The following is a 27,449-nucleotide window of genomic DNA, read 5'->3' as shown; positions in this document are numbered from 1 at the left end:
TTTGGTGTATACTAATTATGTTTTCTTACATTTCACGAACTTAAAGACAACAATTAACAATCAAATTTTCACAACAATATTAAGTCACAAAGCTGTTTTCAACAATGATGATAAGATCTGAAGAGACCTTAAATACTGAATTAATCAATGTAAATTTGAAGAGTTCAGATGCAAAAACCTCTAAATGCCATCTGAGGTTTCTATTGAAAATGAGAATCTTCTCAGACTCCTTTGTTTATGTTGTTATTTTGTTTAAAAAACTACAAAAACAACATATTCTTTGCCATAAAAGTAATATTACTGAATCCACAAAAAGGCGCCTGATAAAAATGCTCATTTAAATTAAAATAAAAATCTGATGGCCTTTAGAGGTTTTTGCATCTACAGTGCTCATATGAGTACACCCTATTTTGAAAATGAATATTTTTATCCATTTTTCAGTGTATATGGGTAATATATATTGGTGCGTTTGAACTAAACAGATTTATTAAACAGATATATTTATTAAAATAATATTTTAGTCACAGAAAATCTTTAGAAATGGAAGGATAATACATTTAAATTCATGCAAAATATTACAAAAATAAAATTACAAACTACATGTCAACAAAATGGTATATAATTTTTGTTTCTCTTAATTTTTTCTTAAAAAATTTTATTTAATATTTTTCTATAACATCTAAATTTGGGCTGCTAATTTTTAAACCATTATTGTAAGTTATTTTGTTAGATAAGCCCCAGATTTGGCTTCAGTACTGACTAAATTAATGTATATGCACAAATGTAATATTGTAAAGCATCCTATAGAAAATATAAATTTAAATGAGAGATTTATATATGCTGAGCACTGTAAACTCTTCATATGTCATATTAAATTTAAATAACCTTGACAAAAATTTAGTTTTTTTTTTTTTTTTTTCATAAAAAACAGACTTTTCACTCTGTAGCCCAATGCTCATCCACCACTAAATGTGGTCGATCCAGGGGTCTCATTTATAAACGTGACATCCACACAAAACTGGGGCAGAAATGTGCATATGCCACTTCACACAAAAACATGTGAGCTATAAAATGTAAACTTAAATAAACTGAGTAAGTTTTTAAGATGAGATGAGTAAGCATTTAATTTAAAGGGGACCTATTATGCAAAAATCACTTTTATAAGGGGTTTAAACTTGTGTTGCAACAGACTCTGAATATATCCAGCTTCTAATGGTAAAAATGTATTTATTAATTGTTTATGATCGATCACACTTGATAAAAATAGACTGCAGAAACACTTTGATTGACATTCTGCCTTTGTACACGTCATGAAATGGGGAAAGCCCCGTCCATTAGTGAGGATCTCTCCCTCATTAGCATAGGACGTTAGTCTTGTGTTTGAATCTGCCACCATGCTGACACATAGGCATTTCTAGCTCCGCCCTTTTTTGAAAAGACCCCAATCTCATTTGAATTTAAAGTGACACTCACCAAAATGGCACAATTAGAATCAAAGCCTAAAAGGGGCCATTTCATAGAGTTATAAAACATTATTTGTGGTCTATTCTGAGCTGAAACTTTACATACACACTCTTGGGACATCAGCGACTTATTTTACATCTAGTAAAAATGTGCATAATAGGTCCTCTTTAGATATTGATTTAATTGAACCACTTTAAATCATCACATGAGCCATAATTGTTAATAAATAAATTGTGTTTCAATGCTACTTTTATACATCAGACCCCTGGTCAGTATCCAAATAAGAGAACTTGAAAAAAATAGGTTGTTCTGTAAGTGATGCTATCCATAAGTCCAGCAGGGGGTGCCTGTTCCGCAGTCTGTGTGGGTCACTATATTGTTACTGTGCTTCAGATGAGACATTAAACCAGGATCCTGGTTCTCTGCGGTCATTACAAATTCTATGATACTTCTTGTAAAGAGTAGGAGTGTAATCCCAGTGTTCTGACCCTGCTATTGCATCATCCAGGTGGATGGCTTACACTGGTGATGGGTGATCTTCAGATAATGAGTGCATGTTGTTATTATTTATAGATATTACAATAGAAAAATGTTTTGGTGATGTAAACCACATGCTTGGGGATATATCGTTTTATCCTACATTATTTACTGTGCTTACTGTAAATTTTGTCATCATGTAGTCATCCCTGTGTCATTTCAAGTTGAGATTTTCATTCATCTTTCAAAAACACAGATTGAGATATTATTATAGATTTCTTCAACCCATGGGCTTATTAGAAATACAGAATTATTAGCCCTCCTGAATTATTAGCCCCCTTTTATGGTTTTATCTGTTTAATATTTTCTGTTTAACAGAAAGTAGATTTTTTTCAACACATTTCTAAACATAACAGATTGTTCGGGAGACAATCGAAATAAAATACTGCTTAGAGGGCTAATAATGTTGACCTTAAAATGGTTTATAAAAAAATTTAAACTGCTGTCATTCTAGCTGAAATAAAACAAATAAGACTTTCTCCAGAAGAAAAAAATTGAAAAAGAATAAAAAAATAAAGAAAATCACAGGAGGGCTTACAATTTTGACTGTACATGCCTCAAATTTTTGTTAAATTTTTTGTAAAAATGTTTGTGAAATGTACAATATGTTAAGTTCTTTTATGTACAATTCTACAGAGCAAACTGACCACGGCAGAAAAGTTATTCAGATAGAAATGTGAGGCAAATGTATTCGATTACTAATCATAGACACTTTTATATTGTTTTGTGGTATTTATTTGGTATTGTTGGTGCTTCTTCAGTTTTACAAAAATGTAGGCACATACTGTATTTCCAATGAGCCTGTGTTGGACTTCTGTCTAACTTTTCCAATTCTGTTAAGCTTAAAAGATAAAAAAAGCATTGTAAAAATAATCACTCGAGTGCTCTAATCTAAATCCAAGTCTCCTGAAGAAAAACGATGGCTTTATATGAGGGCAGATTTACAATTCACACACAGTATAAGCACAGATAATTAAATGTGTGTGTGCAACGTGTGAGAACAATATGAAAGTGAGTAAATGGACACAGGCTCACAATTTTTGACTAAACCTTTAAAGGTTAATCATTTAAATAATCATTTTGACACACTTGCAATTAGAACTGTGATGATCTACATTGACCATCTGAAGCTGCTCTCCTCAAAGCGAAAGTGCACACATCACCATAATCACCATACTACATTTAGTTTTTATATTACGATTATTTAAAGCATTTGAGTTTTACACATTACATGAGATCTGCTTCTTTCATGTCTGTCACTCTGCTGTTTATCTGATGCACGCAGCAGCGGGAGGCACACTCTGACAGGCACGTGGGAACGGTGGGCGGGGAGAACTAGCATTAAAGACAGGCCACAAAAACAGCTACATTGTGTTCAGAGCAGAAGATTCCAATGTTCTGAAAGCTATAATCAATAATCTGATGGGTGTTTTGAGCTGAAACTTTACAGACACATTCTGAAGACACAAAAGACTTGAAAAAATCTTGAAAAAGGGGTGAAATAGGTGCCCTTTAATACAACTGTTGAATTCAATAATGATGATATTCAAATGCAATTTCTCAAATATTGATCAAATGTGCATTATTTATCAGTGTTATTGTACATAAGATTTTAATTTAAGATTTTCTCTGTTTTCTTTTATTCTGTTTTTGACATTTGAATACAATTATTGAAATAAAACTATAAAGAAATTTAATTTCAAACTTAATTCAAGTACTTTCAAGCACCTGTGTTTGTTTTAAGTCCTTTCCAGGCTTTAAATCCATATGTCTGAAATTCAAGTTCTTTAAGTTCAAGAAGTTTGGGAACCCTGTAAAGTCTCTGACATCTTTTTCCATATTTGCAAATTCCTCATTCATTCATGTTTTACAAACATTACAAATTTAAACAAATCCGAAGTCTGAATGCCCAAATATGTACTGTACACTCACTAGATAACTATGTTTGTGAAACAACAACACCCACTTACTCAGTAAGACTGAAATGCCACAAACCTTCCTCGAACAAAGTCAAACGAACAAAAGCCTTGAGCAGATCCAGCACTAAACACCACCTTTACTCCCCTGGGCCCGAAAAGAGAAGGCAGACTCTAAATCCCCGGCCTTGAGCTCAAGACTAATACACTGCCTGCAGGCCAGAACAGTTCTTACCTCGAGTGTGAACGACAGCACAACATCAGACTTGGACAGCTGGTTTTCATCTTCCTGGCCCATATCAATGATGGAGGTGTTGTGTCCCCTCTTGAGCTTCTGCAGCTTGAACTCTCCGCCCTTGGAGACCGGCATGCTCTCCAGATTGGCCATCAGCTGGTTGACTGAGCTCTTCAGCTCCTCGATGTACATCGCCTCCATCTCCTTCGACACGAACTTCAGGAACTTGCCAGCCTGAAGTTTTGAAGAAATAGCCAAAAAGAAAATCATAACTTTTGAAGTAATTGTTGTTTACTGTTAAAAAGTAGCAACTTGAAAATATAACATGACATAGAAAAATAAATTAGAGGTTATATTGAAAAGTTAATAAATTAGTTCTCTCTTAAAATTTGTAATAAATTGGTAATCTCTTAATTTAGTGTTATTGATGTTTACTGATATATATTTTGGTATAATATTTTCCTTATATATTTTTAAACATCTTAGTATCATTTAAACATCAATGCATCAGTATTGTCAAAGACTATAGAATACACAAGAGATGTCACTTGTGTAATTTTGAATGGGGAAAAATGTTAAGGTCAATATAGCGAATGAAGTCCCGCCTTCTAGTACAGGAGCCAATCATCAATCGTTATAGATGATTCTCCGGGGGAGAAGCTCAGACCAGACGTGTGCTTTTACAACAGTTTAGTGATCAACAACTGCACTGGATTCTCAATACTTGCTTCACAGACATAAGGAATATATCCAAATTAAGCTTGAAATCTCTACTTTTAAATAAACCAAGTGTACTTGAAAACAAAAGTTGTCTGGTTCTGTAATCTGTATGAAACAAACACGAGGTACAGTCTGTCCTGTCAAACACACTTCCCATGACAGCAGCTACTCAAACACCCCACAAACTTGTAAACAAAGAGTTGCTGTCATTTCTGGAGGAGATTCACCAACGAGAAGAAGTTGTGAAGTACTTCAGAAGATCAGCGCAATCTGACAAACTGCCATAAATGAAGGTGGTGTCATCATCTCGTTCCTTTTGAGTGCGCATGTTTAATGCTAACGTTTAGAAACGAAACTTAAGAGACAGTTGTTTAATATTATTGATGATTCCAAATATGTAATGTAATGGTAAGCTTGGCAAACAGTTTTGGAGAATTTGATGTTTTCCTATTCAGACAGAATTCCTGAGCATACTCCCCAAGAGGCGCTTCAAGGATGGCAGCTGAGTGAAATGACTTGCCTTAAAGGGACTTTGGTATTATCTGATTTTGTTTTGATTGTATACAAAACAATTACTAGTGTATTGTTTTAGATTGCTCTTATGATGTCTTTAAATTCTTAATGTACTTTTCCTTTAATTTATTTATAACATTCCTTATAAATTTCTGGATTCCTTTGTTTGGTTGTTTTGTGTAGCCATTGTGGAAATCCCCATAATTAAAAAATAAATAAATAAACATATTTTTAAAAATGAATGGTGTAATGTAATGATTTAAGTGTGTGCTATATGTCTACTATATGTTTATTTATCTTATGAATTCGTCACTGGTGTTGTAGGAAAATAAAAATAAAAGAAATTAAAAGAAAATTTAAGATGAAAAAATATTTACTTTAAATATCAAATATTTTACATATAAAAATTATAATATTGAACTGTCAGTTATAAGAAATAACTTTAAATGACTAACCATTAACCATTAAAATGATATATTGGTATAAAATTGGTATATTTTTTAAATAGTAGTAAATAATAAAAAGGGAAATGCACACAGCGAAACAGCTGAAGATATAAAATTAAAGCCTAATCAAAAATATTACTTCTGTATCTTTAGTTCATTTGTGAAATAACAAAAATTTTATTTATACAAATACAATCTAAAATAAAATAATTTATGATTAGTATGTTTATATCTGACATCATATAATCATAAAAAAGTAATTGCGTACTTCTATACTATATAGAATGTTAATCACAGTATGCAAGCACAGTAGTATGTCCAAATTCATGATATATAAAACAGTATGCAAGAAGTACCCAGATGACCTACTAATTCCAGCAATATTCTGAAGTGCAAATCTGATTGATGTTATGCTATCTATCCCATGATGCCACATGAGAGAATTTCTGAATGGGAGTGAAGCGACACAACTGACACGGGTAGCTCACGTGATAATGACAAATGGCAGATGTACGATGTCCGAGTTCTATTCGCACTACTCGCATTCATACTGCACGTACTGAACGTACTTTTCTAACTGTCATGTAGTAAATTCAAATTCATATGTAGTACATACTTGAGTAGTAGCCAATTTTGGATGCAGTCATTTGCAATCCAATTCGCATACTATCCATATTAAATAGTATTCGAAAATAGAATTAGTATGTCCCAAACTGCAGTATGTTTACAAAAAGTAAGCAAAAGGTTCCCGGATTGTGTACTTTTTCCATAAGAAATTCGAAGTGTAAAACCGTTCGTACTCTAACTGATATTGCTAATATTGCCCACAATACACTGCGCATTGAATTTGAATTCGATTAGAACTACAAAACTTGGGGGGAAAAGTGTAAATAAACTATAAACATGGCGGACGAGTGAGACCAACCATGAAGGTAAAAAGTACATGCTTTTTATAGTACAAGTGTGCAAATTGGAATGCAGCAAAGTCTTTAAAAATTGTTTCATGTCCCAAACTGTAGTATGTTGAAAAAAGTAAACAAAAGGTTCCCGGATGGTGTACTTTTTCCATAAGAAATTGGAAGTGTAGAACTGTCCATACTCTAACTGCTAATATTGCCCACAATGAATGTGAATTTGATTAGAACTACAAACTCATTTTTTATAAAAAATTTACTTTCCTATATATTATCATTTACTATATATTTTTATAGTATAAGGGTGAAAATTGGGACGCAGCAATAGTCTTTAAAAAATGATTTTGCTTAGATAATTACTAGCAGGTTGTAAATGCTGAAACGAATACAAAAAACTACTTACCCAAAAGACATTCATTATGAAAGAAGTCCTATTCAACTAAATCCCGTTCAGCTGGTTTGAATTATGACATGAATGTGGGTGCATGAACTGAATTGGCAGAGGATGCCAGTTGGAACGGATGTCAGCTGTGTTTCCAGCACCTCCGGAGCATCTCTGTCCACATGTAAGTGATCGAATGATGAGACTTACCCGGGCAATCTGATCAGCCATCTGCAGACGGCCGTCCAGCTCTCTCCTGATCTGAGCGGCCTGCTCGTCCAGATTATCCAACTGCAAACACAAAAAAGACAGACACAAAGTTATATTGGTTTCCATCAGCCTTTACCATGCCATACTCTAAAACCAACCAGTACTGTATACAGCGAATCAGTTCTGACCCTGTATCCCATATGTGACATAACTGGAATTACAAGCACAGATACAACTGCAAATACAACTGTTCCATATTATTTTATGCAATTAAAAAGGAAATTTTTGTAATTTTTCTATAACAATAATCGAGTTAAAAATGTAAGACTAAAACCAAAAACCAAAAGAATCAAGTTTGATAAAAATCTATATTATCTATAAAAAATCTATGAAGTTTATATATTAATAAAAACAATAAGATCAAAATCCACATCGAAGTCCAAGACCATCCAAACCATCTTTTTGACCTCGAATCCTCCAGAATACTGTAACCAACAGTCTGCATCAATAAAAAAAAAAAAATCTAATATATTCCATCTGTAACACAGATCAAATACACATCCACTCATACATAAATATACGGCCATAAATCCTCCTGTAAAGTATAAACTCTATCACATCCGCGAGGACCCTGGGGAAGATGGAAAACCCCCACAGAGAGGCAAATCTGATGCTCTGCAATAGGAAATCATCTCTTCAGGCCTGATGACTCTGCTGCATGTGTGGGTGAGTGAGTGTCACTGTCTGTTTGTGTGTTATGACATCAGAGCTGTCACGTCCCATCTGTGTCACTCTGACGCTCCTGTCCAAACACTCAGTCCAGGGGCCACAGCAATGCAATTCTGTGCACAAAGTCTTAGGTCACTAGGATTTTCACTAATATGTGGCAACATCCACAAGACACTTCTAGAAACCTGAAAAGCTTATACTGTCTAAAGTTTTAGGAACTGCTGTAAAGCTGTGAAAATAAAAGAAGTTTTTTTAACTAAATTAAATCAATATTGGATATAAACAAAACTCCTTTTTTCAGGTGCATTTTGCAACTGCATTTTGTTGCCTTGTACTTGTGCAATGACAATAAAGTTCAATCTAATCTAATCTAATCTACAAATACAAAAAAAACTCCCTGAATTACTACAATAATTAGCACAATGTGTGAGTTCTGATACACAAGCTCTCATTTTGTTTTGATTGAAATATATATTTTATAAAAAATAAATGAATAAATTTTACATTTTTGAAAAATATAAATGATAAGACACACTTGTAATTATATCATTTATATTAGGCATTCCATGTTTAAAAGCAGAAAATCCACAGTTCAACTTCTGGGGATCAGCACCTGCTAAGAGCAGTTCCCTCTTGGTAAACCCATAGAGATAAATCAGCCACAGTGGGTTTCTACTCCATAAGCAAAACCATGTCTTCCCCCCAGCTAACAGCTAAGCATCTTACTCATGTGTACAGTAGTGCTTCCTCTGGATAGGACTAGCCCATAGGTGCGTATTGTCACAAGGTATCACCATTTTGGTAGACAGTGGCTGCAGTGTCCTTCACTGGACTCACCTTTGGACTGGAACTCTTTCCTACCGTACTGTCGTATCTAAAAATCCCTAGCCTAAGTGTAAGACCCCGGTTACTATTATAACCTTTACTTTTATTTTTTACCAGAAAAGCACATTGAGATTAAAAATCTCTTTTACAAGAGCGTCCTGGTTATGACACCGCTAAATTCTACAATTCCCATATTCTGGTAATTAGTTTGAGGGTTGAATAGTTACGCCTTTAGTATTGCTTGAGTACTCACGCTACACTGTAAACCATGCTGTTGTCATTACTAAAGATATTTAAAGTTAATATGAATTGATATTACTTAAAATACCCAGTTTTGGCATCAAAACTTTAAAAGCTATGTTTAACTTACTCATTACGCAGCAACAAAACTTTTAATTAATATTCATTTTAATTAATTCATATTTAAATTAATAATTTTTACTTAATATTTTTCTGAACTTAACATTTTAATTTCTTTAAACAATACACCATGTCTCTGTTTAAAATGATTGGTTGCGCTTGAAATTCTGCATTGACAACTGCGCTGATTGGTCGATATATGTTATTTGATAAAAGGTGATCATTTTGCTTGTGATGCTGAATTTTGCTGAAGCGTAGCAGGACAGGGGCACTACCTGAACCCATCTGATGACATAAAAACTTAAAATAGTAAATAGATATTTAAATGCTTATATACATTTATCCTAAATGATATACATGCAGGGGTGACATGGTGGCGCAGTGAGTAGTGCTGTCATCCCACTGAAAAAAGGTTTGAGTCCCAGCTGGGTCAATTGGCATTTCTGTGTGGAGTTTGCATGTTCTCACAGTGTTGGCGTGGGTTTCCTCTAGGTGCTCCAGTTTCCCCCACAGTCCAAAGACATGCGCTATTGGGTAAGCTAAATTATCCATAGTGTATGTGTATACAGTATGTCCTGGCCGTCCAGGTTGGGGGTTGGGAGTTGAGTGTTGGGTTCAAGACCCACATCCTTAAAATGAGATGTTACGAAACCCCAACATGGCACAACTAAATATCAACTTCAATATAAACAGCCCTGGGAGTAAGTATAGAAAATAATAGTTGAAATATTTGGAAGTTTATTCTATTAGCCTTTTTAAGTTATCTGTACCTAAACATTTAAGTTATTGGTAATTAAACATTCATGTTAATTCAGTCCACATTTGGTCAACTCAATTAAATGAGTTGTCGATTTCCCATTACTCAAACGAACAGAGGGAATCATTTTCCTCCAATCATTTGAGTAGTCTCAACTTATTAGGGTTTACAGCGTATCTGCTTGGCATAGTTCACCCCAAACACATAACAGATTCAGATTTCAACGGATGTTTTTACAACATAATTTATAGTGAATGACTGATAGGGAATGCTTCGGTTGTGTATGTAACGTGAATAAAATTTTGCGCTTTCATGGTCCAAATCAGAAAAGGTGGGGAAAAACTGCCAAAATAGCTACATTTCAAATATATTCTGAAATCTTGCCAACCAAACAGAAGGCTGTTAACAGATATTGTATGACTTTATGCTTAAATAGTACAGGGAGGAAATAATGCAGATTTAAAGGGTTTCATGAGCACATTTCTCCATTTTTGACCTTGAAGATCATGAAGTTTAGCTATTTGTGTGGGTCTATGGAAATATAAAATATATAAAGCTTTTTCAAATTCAAAGAGAGTGGCCCAACTGTACAGAGACAGACAGACAGACAGACAGACAGACAGACAGACAGACAGACAGACATGTCGGCTATACACAATAAAATACCTGTGAGGGAGCCGTAGGTGAAGACATGGAGGCTGATTGAATCCAAACGCTGGAGGTTTATTAAGTAAACAGCAAACATCAAACAAAGGCAGAATCGTAATCCTAACCAGGCTGAGTCAAGCAAACAAAGAGGCAGTCCGAAAATAGCAAACAAGGCAGAGTCCAAAATCCAAAAAGCAGTAGTCAAAAAGCAGGCAAAAAGGTCATAACACTATAGCAAACACAACAGTAGGAAAACGCTTGGTAAGGCAGTGGAACTGGCAATACTTCGCAAAGAACAGACATAAACAGTGTGCTTATATATGGTGGCTACCAGGAAGTACCACCGAGGAAGTACCCAGTCAATATTCGGGAGAGAGCTCCCTCTGGTGGACGGATGAATGGTAATCTGCCACATTCGTTACAGAATCCCCCCCTCTACGAACACCTCCTGGTGTTCTTCTCATAGGTCTACCCCTTGGACGTGGTGCAGGGCGATCAGGATGTTGTTGGTGAAATTCTTGTATCAATGACGGGTCCAGTATATCCTTGGAGGCCACCCAAGATCTCTCCTCAGGTCCATAGCCCTCCCAGTCCACCAGATATTGCAACTGTCCCCTTCTACGGCGGGAGTCTAGGATCTCATTAACTGAGTAAGCAGGTGTGCCATCAATCTCCAAAGGTGGAGGAGGCTCAGGACTCGAGGGGCCGGGGTCAGATGCAGGGTGGACCGGTTTCAGGAGGGAGACATGAAAGGAAGGAGATATACGATAGTTAGCAGGAAGCTCTAAACGGTATGTAACTTCATTAATTCGTTTAAGAATTTTAAAAGGTCCAACATACCTTGGCGTGAGCTTCCTGCATGGTAGGCGTAGACGGAGATCTCGGGTGGCAAGCCAGACTCTCTGGCCAGGTTGATAGTTGGGGTGGGGATGTCTCCTGCGATCTGCTTGAATCCGCTGAGCACGGATTGCTCTCTGAAGCCTCACATGAGCGCTGTCCCACACCTGTTCACTACGCTTAATCCAGTCATCCACCGATGGCACCATTGAAGGTTCTCCTGACCATGGGAACATGGGAGGTTGGTAGCCTAATACACACTGAAAAGGGGTGAGACCTGTGGATGAGTGGGTGAGGGAATTCTGAGCATATTCCGCCCAAGGGAGGAATTCACTCCATTTATTCTGTTCTCTGCTGCAGTAAGACCTGAGGTAACGACCAATTTCCTGATTGACTCTTTCTACTTGACCATTTGACTCTGGATGGTAGCCCGAAGTTAAACTGACATTAATGTCCAGGTGTTTACAAAAGGCTTTCCACACCTTTGATGTGAATTGGGGACCCCGGTCAGATACTATGTCCTCCGGGATTCCAAAGGTTCGGAAGACATGTTGAAAGAGTTCTATTGCTGTTTCCATGGCAGTGGGTAGTCCTTTCAATGGAATCAATCTGCATGCTTTTGAGAATCTGTCTACAATAACCAGAATAGTTGTGAAACCATTGGATGGAGGCAAGTCTGTAATAAAGTCAATAGACAGATGCGACCATGGACGGTGTGGAATGGGAAGGGGTTGTAATAGGCCGGTGGGAAGTTCACGAGGGGTCTTGGTTTGGGCACAAATAGTACAAGATTTGACAAAGTTGGTAACATCCTTGTTCACGGAAGGCCACCAGAATGCATTCCTTACTAGAGTCATGGTTCGATGAATTCCTGGGTGTCCTGAGCCTATTGAGGTATGTACCCATTGGAGAGTGCGATTCCTGAGGGTTAGAGGAACATATTGACGGTTAGGTGGGCATTCAGGTGGGGTTGGTTCATTTTGTTGTGCTCGTTGTATTTCCTCCATGAGGTCCCAACTTATTTGAGCAATAACTACTGTTGATGGAAGGATGGGAACGTTGGGTTGATGGGTTGAATCAGTTTCATATCTGCGAGAGAGAGCATCTGCTTTGAGATTTTTACTGCCTGGACGGTAAGTGACAGAGAAATTGAAGCGTGTAAAAAACAATGACCAACGGGCCTGCCTGGGATTAATTCTTTTGGCTCCCTTGATATATTCCAGATTCTTATGATCAGTAATGATCTGGAATGGGTGGACGGCTCCCTCGAGCCAGTGGCGCCACTCTTCCAATGCTGCCTTCATTGAAAGAAGTTCTTTGTTACCCACATCATAATTCCTTTCTGCTGTTGTCAGTTTTCGTGAGAAGAATGCACATGGGTGTAATTTGCCAGGACTGCCATGTCGTTGAGAGAGTATGGCCCCTATTCCACAGTCAGAAGCATCCACTTCTACAACAAAGGGTAATTCAGGGTCCGGATGTTTTAGGATAGGTGCTGTGGTAAAGCTAGTTTTTAGGTTTTCAAAAGCCTTAACAGCGGATGGATTCCACACAAGTTTACCAGGTTTGCCTTTAAGGAGGGAAGTAAGGGGAGCGGCAATGGAACTATAATTACGAATGAACCGGCGATAAAAGTTGGCAAATCCAAGAAATCGTTGGAGTTCCTTTACTGTCTTTGGAAGAGGCCATTCTGTGACTGCTTGGATTTTTGATTTGTCCATCTCCACTCCCTTATGACTAACAATGTAACCCAGAAACGATGTTTTATAGACGTGGAACTCGCATTTCTCAAGCTTGGCGTAGAGTTGATGAAGTTGTAGGCGTGTGAGGACTGTCTTGACATCCTTGATGTGTTGATCCAGATTGGGAGAGTAGATCAGGATGTCATCAATATAGGTGATGACGCATTTATTCAACAGATCATGGAAAATCTCATTAATAAATGATTGGAATACCGCTGGTGAGTTAGCTAGTCCATACGGCATAACAAGATATTCGTAGTGCCCCCTAGTGGTCAGGAAGGCTGTTTTCCACTCATCCCCTTCTCGGATTCGAATTAAGTTATATGCACTCCTGAGGTCAAGTTTGGAGTAGATGCGTGCCTCTCTTAGCTGTTCCAATGCAGATGGAACTAAAGGTAATGGATATCTGTACTTAACTGTGACACTGTTTAGCCCCCGATAATCGATGCAAGGGCGGAGCCCACCATCCTTCTTTTCTACAAAGAAGAATCCAGCAGCTGCTGGTGATGTAGAGGGTCGAATAAAACCAGATGCTAGCGCCTCCTCTATGTAATTTTCCATAGCTTGGGTCTCAGGACGAGAGAGAGGGTACACTTTGCTCTTAGGAGGGGACATGTTAGGAAGTAGTTCAATAGCGCAGTCACCGGGTCGATGAGGGGGAAGTTGTGTGGCCTTGGACTTGCTGAAGACATCTGCAAATTGGTGATAGATAGCTGGGAGAGTCGGACATGCTTCAGTTTCAGAGCTTTCAATGCTGGTGGAAAGGCAGGGAAATGACAGCGTTTTTGTAAGGCAATTGTTAATACAATAAGTTGACCACTGAGTGAGTTCACCGTGGGTCCATGAAATGACTGGATCATGAACAGCCAACCAAGGGTGACCCAATATCATTTGGTACTTGCATGAAGGGACCACATAGAAGGTGATAGTTTCTTTGTGAAACAGTCCAATATGGAGAGACATGGGTGCAGTGGTAGCAGTAATTCCAGAACCGATAGGGCCATTGTCTATCGTTGTTATGTTGATTACTGGGACACAGGGAGTTGTGGGAATCTTGAGTTTGTCCGTGAGTTCTTGACTGATGATGTTAACCACCGATCCTGAGTCGACTAATGCTGAAATATATTGAACAGCAGTATCAAGTTCAATTCTGCACTCCAAAAGAAAATTACGGCGATGGGGAACTTCAATGGTACTCACATGATATTGAGGAACATGGCTCTTCTTGGTCTTGAGAGGGCAGGTAGCATTTTGGTGATTTTCACCTCCACAATAGTAACATAGATTTTCCCGCTGCCGTCGTTCTCTCTCATTTGAGGAAAGGCGGGTAGATGCTATCTGCATAGGCTCAGGGGCATCATGACTTGTCATGGCAGGTTCAGACTTGATCGGTAAAACCCGGCGTGAGCGCGGAGTGTTGCGCATCAAATTGTCGATTTTAATGGCTAGAGTGATTAACTCATTAAAAGACAAATCAACTGCTTTGCATGCTAATTCAGCTTGTAATTGTGCATTCAGTCCTCGTTTGAATACAGCCTTGAGAGCCACATCATTCCAACCGCTTTGTGCAGCTAGTGTTCGGAAGTCAATAGCATAATCTGCAGCAGTGCGATTTCCTTGTTTGAGATCTAGCAATTGTTCAGAAATGTCTTGTCCTCCTTCAGGATAACCAAAAACTTCATTGAGTTGGGAAATAAAATGGTCAAACGAAGACTGTACAAGGAAATCATTCTCCCAAACAGCTGATGCCCAGTCTAAAGCTCGTCCGGTTAATAAGGACATCATTACAGCGCATTTCTTTGTATCATGAGTATATGTTTCAGGCTGACTAGTGAAAAAGACTTTACACTGACGAATGAAGCCACGACAAAGTTCTGGTGAACCATCAAATTTATCAGGTAATGCCAGTCTTACCGGTGAGCTTTGAGGAGCAGGGAGAGAATGGATGTACTGGGTGAGACGGTCGTTGGCATCCCTTAGATGCATCAGCTGTTCCTGATATCCAGATAGAACTTCGCTTTGATAGTTGAAAGCTGCTTGTATCTGAGAAACCTCCGCTGGATTGATGTTAGGCGAAGTATTCTGTGAGGGAGCCGTAGGTGAAGACATGGAGGCTGATTGAATCCAAACGCTGGAGGTTTATTAAGTAAACAGCAAACATCAAACAAAGGCAGAATCGTAATCCTAACCAGGCTGAGTCAAGCAAACAAAGAGGCAGTCCGAAAATAGCAAACAAGGCAGAGTCCAAAATCCAAAAAGCAGTAGTCAAAAAGCAGGCAAAAAGGTCATAACACTATAGCAAACACAACAGTAGGAAAACGCTTGGTAAGGCAGTGGAACTGGCAATACTTCGCAAAGAACAGACATAAACAGTGTGCTTATATATGGTGGCTACCAGGAAGTACCACCGAGGAAGTACCCAGTCAATATTCGGGAGAGAGCTCCCTCTGGTGGACGGATGAATGGTAATCTGCCACATTCGTTACAATACCATGTCCTGCTTGTTCAAACTATTTATTTAATATGAGTTGAACCAACATAATTCTTACGTTTTTGGGAATATTTTTTTATGTTATTGAGCTTAAAGTTTTGTTTAATGCACTTAAATAAAAAAAAATATTAAAGTAACTTAATTGAATTGTGCTGGGACAACATAAAGAAATTGTGTGGAACCCAGCATTTTTTACAGTGTAAATATGCATTGATTCTAAATAGGTTGAATAAATTCTTCCTTACTTACTCCCAGGTCCATGTATATCAAGTTGATATTTAGCCGCACCATACTGGTGTTTCGTAACATCTAGTTTTTATGAAATGGGTTGTTAGCCCAATGCTCAACCCCAACCTATAGACCAGGACATACACTTATACACTACGGACAATTTAGCTTACCCAATTTACCTATAGCACATGTCTTTTGACGGTGGGGGAAACCAGAGCACTCAGAAAAAACCCATGCGAACATGGGGAGAACGTGCAAACTCCATACAGAAATGCCAACTGACCCAGCCGGGACTCGAACCAGCAACCATTTTGCTGTGAGGCGACATCGCTACTTACTGCGCCACTGTGTCACCCTGAATAAATTCTAAATATATTAATAAAGCATAAAAATTTTTAGGAGAAATTAATATTTTTTGTTTGATCTGTTGCTCTTTAATTAACAGCATAAACAGTGTATCAAAGTGCTGCTTTTGCTTTAACTGGATTGCTTTTTTTTTGCCTCATACACAGGTAATGTCTGTGAACGGCTTTGACTTTAGACTTGACTGACTGTTACATGAATACTCAGCAAGACTGGCATTTCAACACTTACCGTAAGCGTGTATTTGACCTTTCCAGTTGCAACAAGCCACAAAAGTGAAGTGAAGTGAGCTCTTGGCTTTTTCTGCACAATGCTTCTGGTGTTTGCGCCACAGAAAGGCATTTGTCAGTCTCTTTCATGTTACACATCTTTCATGATTAATGACTCATCAAGCATGTCCTGTTTTTTTTTCACAATCTTTCATGTTTCTTTGCTGCTCTAATGTATATTAAAGATTTTTTTACAGATAAACTATAGAGAAAATCTGTCGACTGACATTATGATATATCACCCAGCTCTATATTTGAAAATAAGATGGTCCTTTGCAGGTATTAACAGTTCTATTAAGAATAGAATCATTCTGACAAACTCCTTTAAGCTGAAATTGTTCTTTTGTGTGTGTTTGGGGTTCTTCATTTCCCGCCTTTTTATGTAATCTGTAACTGACAAAACACCTCATAAACTGTCAACATTCTCTCAACAGGTTAACTAATGCTTTCCTAATATAGCTATACTGTACATTTCAACTAATCAAACCAATCTTGTTTTTAGCTTAATAAAATATGTTTGACCAGTTATGTTCAGTTGAGAACACCTCTTTTCAACAATTTAATATCCATATCAAAATATTTTTTTCCTCCTAATTGTTACTGGAGTTTTTTCACAAACAGTCACAAAAACAAAACAAAATCTAAAATCCATATCCCATGAATTCACTTTTTTCTTTTTAACACAGAAAATGTAAAACATAAACACTTGTTTTTTCCTAAAATAATTGAAGAGCCACACAGAAAACGCATTTGTGTATTTCAGATGTTGTTATTTCTCATCTGCAGACAGAAAATGCCACTTCATTCTATCAAATTGTACTCATAATGATGGACACAAAAGCATCATGAAAATTGGTCTTCACCACATCTATTTACTGTATTTACTGTTTTCACTACTAATGTGTTTATTAATGTTCAATACCAATTGTCATTTATTATTGTATTCAGCTAATAATGTTGTACAAGCACTGTCATTTTTGTTACATTCATTTATTCATTTTCTTCGGCTTAGTACCTTTATTCATCAACGGTCACCACAGTGGAATGAACTGCCAACTTATCCAGCATATGTTTAACGCAGCCGATGCCATTCCAGGTGAAACACAGTACTGGGAAACACCCATACATTCTTACATTAACACACATACAATTTAGTTCATACAATTCACCTATAGCGCATGTCTTTGGACTTGTGGGGGAAACCAGAGCACCCGCAGGAAACCCACATGAACACGGGGAGAACATGCAAACTCCACACAGAAATGCCAACTGGGCCAGCCAGGACTCGAACCAGCAACCTTTTTGTTGTGAGGCGACAGGGCTAACCACTGAGCCACCGTGCCACCCATTTTGTTACAAGTATAAATAAATAAATAAATAAATAAATAAATAAATAAATAAAAGCAACCAGATGGCATATTGGCATAATTGGGTCTTTTATAATGTATGTTTATGTTTAATAATTTAAGAAAGCCTTGAAAATGTAAGACTCATTATAATAATAATAAATATCAAATATTAATAAATAACATTTAAAGCTAATGTTAATATAGCTAATATTAATAAAATAAACTTCTTTATGCTAATATTAATGAAAATGTTAAAATATTTTTTAGATTTTATATCTTTAGATCAGATTTCTTTATGGAACCTTATGAAAAGGGCACTGCTATTAATACAAGTCAAAACAACAACAATAACAACAAAAAACATAATCTGATGCTTTTTTTATAACCCTTTGTCCTATCCGAGTGTACTGCACTTCCCCTGACGTGCCAAACCCTGCAATACAAAATATAGAACAAAAATCAATTCAGCCATTTGTGAATCAATACAGAATTGACGGCTTTTTAAAAAACGATTAATTGAAAAACCCTTTGCCATGGTGATAGTCAGTGTGGATTGAGTGGGAAAGCCATCATTGAGTCCTCGTCCCTAGAGCCCTGTCTATCTTCTGGCCTGCTCTCCAGGGGCTCTGCTCTCATTAAACATGGCTCAGCAAATACATGAAACCTCTGTGTGCGCATTTGCAACCTGGAACCACATAAACAACTGCACTGTGATGCCAGGAGGAAGCCCGCACGTTTCACAGAGCCGAATGCGCAGCTGCATTGTGCTCCACTAAAAGCTTTTATTTAAATTATTGATCAGAACACCTCTGGTCCTCAAACGGCTCTATCTCTTGCTCTCTCAAGCTAAAAACAGCTTAGCAGAATGAACTTTAACCCTTGTGTGTTGATTTTAAAAGGCACACGTGGTCCACAGAGGACAAATATGTCAAAACAAATCATAAGAGTGTAATTTTTTTTTACAGTTTACCTGATTTGCTTATCAACCTTGATGATAACTACCAGGAATTCATTCACTGAATTTGAAGTATGCTAGACCTTTAAATTATTAGTTGTTTACATAATTCAACTGTTGATTTGAATAAAAACAGAATCTATGGTTTTTGTTAAATTTACTTTGTTTTAATTATTTTAAAATTAGTTAAGTTAATGGTTGAAAACAACTAACCTAGGCTCATTCTGAAAACATACCTCTATATACATTTCTGGATAGTGCCATATACAGGCACTCTCCAGAAATGCTCTACCCAGGAGCTACGTTTTTTTGCCACTTTTGTTTTTCACGAATCCACCAGATTCGAATCCACCAGATACACCAGGCTGCTGTGTACGCTTTTTGAGATCTTAAATTTCTCTCCTGATTGCCATTCGCGCCTGCTTTACTTGCGTTAATCCACCAGAGGCCGATGTTGATTGACTGACTGACTGATTGTCTGACCGATCGACTGACCAACCCTCCTTCCTCTATAATCCAACCAATAGGGCCCGCTTTCTGGAACCGTTTTTCGCCGGACTCGAACAACGTCGTTGTGGTCAACTAATCTATGCATCTCAAGTCCGCTGATGTATGTGGCGAGCTAACTGGACAAACTGGTAACAGTTCATATGGGGGTAAGTGGTCAGCTGGTAGCGTGAAAAGGAACGGCGTCATACCGCCCCGTGGCGTTCGTTTTAAAGACGAAATGCAGCCATACATACTTCTAGCTTCATAATTCTCAATCTCCAGAAATGTATATAGGGCTACATTTTCAGAATGAGCCTATGTTGCAACCAACCACCAACATTTTAATTTTTTTTGCACCAGTTTCATATCACAAAAACAAAACCCACACATAAATACAAAATTGTCAGTATAAAGCTAACTCTAAAATCCATACCAATGCCCACACATAATTATAATTAAATTATTCATTATAATTATATATAATTATAATTATTAATTATAATTAAACCATTTAATAAATTGCTTTGATTAAAGCCTCCTGCAACTGTTTTGCAGCATATGAAATGTTCCAAACCCTATTTTTAACTGTCCAAAATGGGGGGAAAAAATTCACTCTCTGAGTAAAATTTTATGTAAACTCAGACCACGAGTCGACATATATGGATGTCATTTTTCTCTAAAAGTACATCATATCAAAAGATGATACTTTTTATTCTAATTAGATTCCAATAAGCCCAAATGGAGAGATAAAAATGCATGTAAAAAAACACTGGGTTAAGGATAGTGTATGTGTGTGAATGAGTGTGTATGGGTGTTTCCCAGTGGAAGGGCATGCACTGCATACTGTAAAACATATGCTGGATAAGTTGGTGGTTCATTCCACAGCGGCAACCTCTGAAATAGAGACTAAGTCGAAGCTAAATGAATAAAATTATTGGCATATAACACATAAAGCCTCTCCAATCCAGTTCTATGAATGTGAGTCTTTTATACTACACGCATTCAACAATGATTTCATACTGTCTCCCTCCTCCTCTCCCTGTATTTTTTCTACTCTCCTCATGATGAAAAGTAGACAAACAGCATAGGTCACCATTTAGAGAAGGGTGCGCCCTAATTAATCCGAAACAGGCAACCTCTGCTCTCAGTTTATGCAAAGATCTCCTCACGCTTCTCCAGCATTTTATGCAGGTAGCTAACAAATAAGCCATAATAAATAATTTACAGGAGACATCCGTAAACACCACTGAAATGCCCGGTAGATCCGAGTGCAAACAATGTGGTAAAGCTGAGTTTTCTCATTTGTTCTGAACGCTTGTGTTCGGTTTGAAGGTAAACATCTCTTTCATCAAAAGCTTGGACTTAACATGCCAAACAAAACACGGAGGTCGAGCGTCTGTATAGAGGTTGTCATTAGTGTGTTTACCTCAGTGCAGCGTTTGCCAGCTGTAAAGGCCATGCTATAGGCATATGTTTAACATTATTACAGACGGTGTGTGACATTTCGCATCAAAGCATGTTAAAGCAACAAGCCATGGGAAGTCACGCATTATATTGATTTTACGCTGATATAGGGGAGTTGTTAAAGCAGTCATCCCTGACCTTGTGCTTAAAATAAGATATAAAAGAATAATTGATTGTACTATAAATTATATAATTTTTTTAAATGATCAAAACCTGGGCAACATGGTGGCGCAGTGGGTAGCACAATCACCTCAAGAAAGAAGGTTTTTGCATATTTTCCCCGTGTTAGCGTGGGTTTCCTCCGGGTGCTCCGGTTTCCCCTACAGTCCAAACACATGTGCTCCAGGTGATTTGGGAAGGCTAAATTGTCCGTAGTGTATGTGTGTGAATGAGTGTGTATGGATGTTTCCCGGTGATGGGTTGCAGCTGGAAGGGCATCCGCTGCGTAAAACATATGCTGGATAAGTTGGCGGTTTATTTCGCTGTGGCAACCCCAGATTAATAAAGGGACTAAGCCGAAAAGAAAATGAATGAATGAATGATTAAAACCTTTTGTTGACAAATCTAGTGCTTTGAATGATATAGAGGCAAAGAATAAAGATTTTAAATATTGTTCTAGTCATTTTATGTTAATTATTGTGAATTACATTATAGTTTTAGTGGGTATATTTTTGGTTCACATATTCATGGTTTACTGCTCAGAAAACAAGCTACACTGTAAAAAAAATTCTGTGCTTTACACAATTCATTTAAGCTGTCCCAACACAATTTAAGTTAAGTGCTTTTACAAATTTAAGTAAACTCAAGATTTGTGTTGATTCGGCTCAATTTAAATAAGAAGTTTGAACAAGCAGCAAAAATACATTTTTGAGTGTACCACTGTGATTAGATAATTTACTTAAAAAAAAGTGAGTAGGGCGGCACGGTGGCTCAGTGGTTAGCACTGTTGCCTCACAGCAAGAAGGTCAGTGGTTCGAGTCCCAGCTGGGACAGTTGGCATTTCTCTGGGGAGTTAGCATGTTCTCCCTGTGTTCACGTGGGTTTCCTCTGGGTGCTTCGGTTTCATCCACAGTCCCAATACTGTGTTGTGGCTGGAAGGGCATCCGCTGCGTAAAACATTCGCTGGAATAGGTGGTGATTCATTCTGCTGTGGCACCCTTTAAAATAGAGACTAAGCCGATGGAAATGATTGAATGAATCAAAAAGTGAGTAAACTTCTTAAGTTGAAAATTTTACAATTTTACATATTAATACTTAATTTTACTCATTTATTTAATTTTAAGGACAAAGATACTCACATTTTTAGTAAATTCAAAGAATTGCCTTAAAAGCTAAATGTTTTCTCAAATTTTGTAAGTAAAGTCAACCAATTGCTTTAAAAGCAACAGGTTTGCAATTTTTTTTTTAACTAGTCAAAAAATGCTTTTTACATTCTAATGCAATGTAAAAGTTAAGTTATTAATTAATATGTTAATTAAGTTAAAGGTGCAATATGTAAGTTTGACACTCAGTGGTAATGCACTCCTGGTTCAAAACACATGCAAGAGCAGGTTGCCAGATTGACGACATCAACAGAATTCTGCCTGACTATCAAGGCTAAAGGCTGATTTAAGGTTGATTTAAGTTGTGTTCTAAACAAAAGCAACGACACGCAATAGAAGGAAAATGTTCCATATTAAAAGGAGTTTTTGTCCTAAAATGTATATTTTAGAAATGGCTTCTATTTCTAGGCAGCTGAACAACAGGATAAACTGACAATATTCACCTCAGTTATACTTCATTTGCTTTAATAAGTGTTAAATGCTAACAATGTGAGTTTGAATGCCATTTTACATTACATTTATTGCCATACTACTGAAAGCAGCACCAGATAGTTCACCTCAGATCTTGAAAATAACAAACCATTTGAAATTGAACTTTAGGACTGTGACTCAGTGCAAGCCAATAGATATCAGTGATTCAGCATCTATATATAATATATATTAATTAGATTATAAACCTTACTGTTTTGTTGGAGTGCAGTGAGTGCACTATTCTGGCTTCTGAATACCTGTATTTAAATGTCTAATTTAAGGTAACATTTCTGCTACTGTACAGAGGTCACATTTCGATCACGGATGCATACTTTGAGAGCCTTCCTGACTGAATGAATGAAATACGCTGTTTTCCACCAAAACAACCTGAGGTGCTGAAAAATAATTGGCTAAATTGGCATTGAGCGGGTTAAAGGGACCAAAACAAAGGCAGAATATCTGACTTTAGCATTGTTTTTCAGAAAAAACAAGAATGTTCACTTAGCATGTTTCTTAAATATCTGCATATCTGATTTTATATCTGGTAATTTTATGCTTTAGAAGAGTCAAAAACTTACATACAGCACCTTTAATGTATTAATTAATCCCAAAAACAATTATTTTATCAAACCAATACAGTTACATCTTTAACCCATTTTAAACTCAAATTCAAGACAGAATCCAAATATAAGTGCCAATAAAATAAAATAAAATAAAATAAAATAAAATAAAAGGCATACATTTACGGCTTGATCTTGTGCTTCCTTTAAGGACAGTAAGTCAAATATGTTTAGCCCAATTCAAGGATTATATAAATAATTATGGGCTGTTTTAAGGAATGGGTGTTTTATGGTAGGCTTTGCAGAAATATAATTTAGGAGGTAAATACTTTTTGAAAGCACTGTAATTAGTTTTTTTTGAAAAGCTGTTGTTTGCTTTTGTTACTCTCCTGCCGAGGGAAAAAGGTATAACGTCGAACTCAAAACACAGAGACAAAAACAAAAGGCTCTTTCAAGCCACACTGTTGTCGGATTAGTTCAGACCCTTTATTTCCAAAGACATTAAACCCCTGTTGGTTTTTGCGTACGTTGCCCAACACAACAGGCAGAGCTTGGGAGTGGTGATGTGATGGAGTCAGACGCATCTCGGCAGAGGAGCTCCTGACAGCTGTAACCCCGATTCCTCGCTCCTCACCGACACATAGAGACTCACCGCATCAATAATGCATTCACACATTTAGATTTGCTGATGGCAGACTGTGTTCTCAGCCTCTTTCGCTCTCTATCGCCACTTTCTGCTGTTTTCTTCACAGCATCTCTCTCAAGCACCTCTCCACCTGTCATGACTCTCTCTTCACTTTAAGGTTTCTCTGCTGTGTTTGGGAGAGGGATAGGGATGCTCCATTCAGCTGGCCACAAATCGGAATAGGCCTTTTTTTGGGTAACATTTTAGTTTAAGTCACAATGCACACTATTAACTGCTGGCTTATTCCTTGCCTATTATAAAGTACACATGAAATCAAAACTGTCCGTATTGATTTTATTAGCTCACATTGCTAGTTTTGTTGTGAATAATTAATCTGTGCATGTCATTAAGAAAAATATAATTGTTTGCACTTGTAATCTAAAATTAAAATCTGAAAATGCACATCCTTTTTGTTTTCAGTTAAATTCTCAGATTACGAGATTGAGGTAATGGGAGTGGCTAACATACTTAACCACGCCCCTCCAACTGTCAGTTTTAACAACAAACAGAAATGGTGAGCAGAAGGAGTCTGTTAGGTTGTAATAACTCTTCTGAAATTATATTCTCGCACTTTCTAAATTAAATACCTACTTTACTACATCCAATCAGCTCGCAGTAGAAAAAAAACACCCACTGTTTTATCATTTAATATTCTGTTTCTCTAGAAACTGCATTACAAAAAAAAAAAAAAAAAAACATTTGTAGCAGACAAAATACTACACAGCTGAACTGAACAACTGAAAATAGTTTGAATCATAACTAAATCCTCTCTCACAAATGTTTCTGTGTTTGCAAGATTTTCATGTGCTGTGTAATATCATTGCACCTGCTACAGTCATGGATCTTCAAAGTTCCCTGATTAATGAAGAGTATAGATCCTATAACTTTTCATTTTCCTTTGGTCTTAGTATACTATAGAATATCAAAATTATCTTTGCTCATTTTTAAGTGAGAGTGCTAATGGTCTAATCCGATTCAATTGTTTATGCTAAGCTAAGCTAAAGGTGCTCCTGTCAGACCTGGAGATCTGCTGAATGGATTCAAAATGGTAAAACTCAACTGTTCAACTCCAGAGAACTTGTAAAAGCAGTCTATTTCCAAAATAAAGTGGTGTTACTTTAAATTTTTATTAGTGTACTCTATGTACTAATGTACTTTCATTAAATTAACCACTATTTTATTAAAAAGCAGTGAATAAGTTAGTTTTAGTTAATGTATTTTTAATCCCCTGAATTGTACATTAAAGTAAACCCCTTATTTATTTTTATGTTCTTTTGCTCCAAACATGTAGTCGGCAACCAGCCTTTTATTTTGACTTATTTATTTTTTCTCTCTGTTCTGGACTTGCAAAATACATTGCAATGCTTTGACATCAAAGACTGTAAAGAGAGTGTGGTAACAAAGGCCATAAATATTGAAGACAAAGCACAGATGTACAAACAAAATATTGTACTGAAAGCATGCAAGCGCCACACTGCAATGGCCAAATGGGCATTCCGGTGTTGTTTTCACCATTGATTCAACATTATACACAAGACTTTTGTTTTGAAGCTTTCATTATACATTACATGTAGGCAATAACTTGGGATTTTAAATGTTTCCCAAGTTAAAACATATAAGAACAAAAATGTCAATGTCTGATATAGAAAGAGCAGCTCACTTGTTAAGATGAATGGAAGAAAATGTTAAATATTAAATCGGAGGTGGGAGGTTTTATTAAAGTATCCATGTATGTCTTCATAAATGTTTAGATTTTATTTTATTTTAAGATTATCTCTATGTAATGCATATTAAATACCAGCACAGCTCCATTTTTTACAACCAAAGAAAGACTGTTATTTCTGTTGTTCTATAAGCGCCACCTACAGGCAGAAAGTAAATTAGCATTTTTTATTCAGCCTTCGGCAGTTTTTGTAAGGGTGTGATTTATGTAGTAAACCTGATAAAGTTAGGCAGATCATTATGATTTTATTATATTATTACATTATACATTTAATGTAAAAAAAATTGCTGCTTTTTTTAAAATAAGAAAAAAAAAAATCCAAAATCGATATCCAATTTTCTTAAGATCTGCCATGGAAAGTCAAAATGCATCAACTACAGAGTGACATCTGTGACATTGTGTGAAGTAATAGGACAGACGGCACACGACTGAGTCTTGTGACTCAACCCTACAGCATGACCTTCGGCTGTCCACTGATATATTCCAAAGCCTCAACATCTCAGCTACTTTATTATTGATCTACTGGCCGATCTGCTGATAGAAAGTGACAGAGGTTTTCTGTGTTAGTGTGTGTCTGTGCACGTGTGAGTGTGTGCACGCGCATGGGTGGAGCAGGTTTAGAAAGCATGCTGCAGTGGTCAGCAAAAGCAGGGCATTAAGACAGGCAATCAGCACACCAAAGAAAATGTAAAAGGAAGGATTTGTAAGGCCATTCTGCAGGGTACACTATTACAAAAAGGTTTCCAATTCATTTTCAATGGAACATAGTCAGGATGGTGGAGGTGGCATTGAAAGCAACGTGGTTGCCATGATTGTGCTCCAAAATGCTGTGGTTTAATGCAAACGTAGAAAGATGTAAAAAAAAAAAAAAAAAACGGAGGGTGAAATCTTTTTGTGGATTTTATTCACAACTAATCCGTTTTGTTGTCAAAATAACAATAAAACAAATGGAGGCTTTCTGGGGCTATTTTCCTGATAGGAATTTTTTTAGAAAACTATTCATACCATGTTTAACAGAAGAGACCCACTAATACAGTGGAGGAAATAAGTATTGAACACATTTATGTTTTTTTCCTGGGAGCTATTGATATGGAATTGAACCAGATTTTGGTAAAAACCCAAACAATCCAAACATAAAAATAAAGCAAAACAAATAATCTGAAACATGAGTATCAGTAATAACAATGGAATGACAGAAGGAGAAAGTACCGAACTACTGAAACATATTTAATACTTTATATAAAAGGCTTTTTTGGTGACGGCATCTTAAAGACGCCTCTCATATGGAGAATGAAGTCACATGCGTTGCTTACAGTGTAGGTGTGAAAGCAAAAATCTGATCTTTAATTTGTATTCTCTATTGGATTCAAATCAGGTGATTGGCTGGGCCATTCTACAGCTTGATTTTCTTTCTCTGAAAGCATTTGAGAGTTTCCTTGGCTGAGTTTTGGATCATTGTCTTGCTGTAATGTCCACCCTGGTTTCATCTTCATCATGCTGACAATGTAGATGTTGGACTGAAGCAGTGAATATTTATTTACACTGATAAAGGGCAGAGGATTGCTGAAGAACCACTGAGAAATTTCAACTGCTGTCTGGGCTTTCACTGCCTTTCTACACCTTCCTTTCTTTATGTGTTCAATACTTTTTCCCTGTGTCATTTCATTTTATTACGCATAACTTAATTTGTAAACTAATTAGATTTGTTTTCTTTGCATAGATGGTTGTTTTGGTAAGTCAACAGCACCTTTAGAAATATGTTTTCTGAGAAAAATGGTGACGTGTTCAATATTTATTTTCCATCTGCCATTCAGTACAACAATTTATTTACCAAAATAATGG

General features: G+C 36.8%; 1 protein-coding gene across 7 annotated transcripts in view; it reads right to left on the bottom strand.

The window, feature by feature from the left end:
* Window positions 1–27,449, bottom strand: part of cadpsb (Ca2+-dependent activator protein for secretion b) — a 182,041-nt gene that overhangs the window by 74,658 nt on the left and 79,934 nt on the right. For all 7 annotated transcript variants that reach the window (XM_056460326.1, XM_056460327.1, XM_056460328.1 and 4 more), the window contains exons 4-5: window positions 7,338–7,418; window positions 4,153–4,386 (exon numbers count right to left, since the gene is read on the bottom strand). In XM_056460326.1, the coding sequence (XP_056316301.1) occupies window positions 4,153–4,386; window positions 7,338–7,418 (315 nt within the window). The remainder of the gene's footprint in view (window positions 1–4,152; window positions 4,387–7,337; window positions 7,419–27,449) is intronic.

Source organism: Danio aesculapii, chromosome 6 (assembly GCF_903798145.1).
Source record: "Danio aesculapii chromosome 6, fDanAes4.1, whole genome shotgun sequence".
Taxonomy (NCBI): domain Eukaryota; kingdom Metazoa; phylum Chordata; class Actinopteri; order Cypriniformes; family Danionidae; genus Danio; species Danio aesculapii.
The sequence above is the reverse complement of the archived record's forward strand: the minus strand, read 5'-3'. Positions and strand labels throughout refer to the sequence as shown.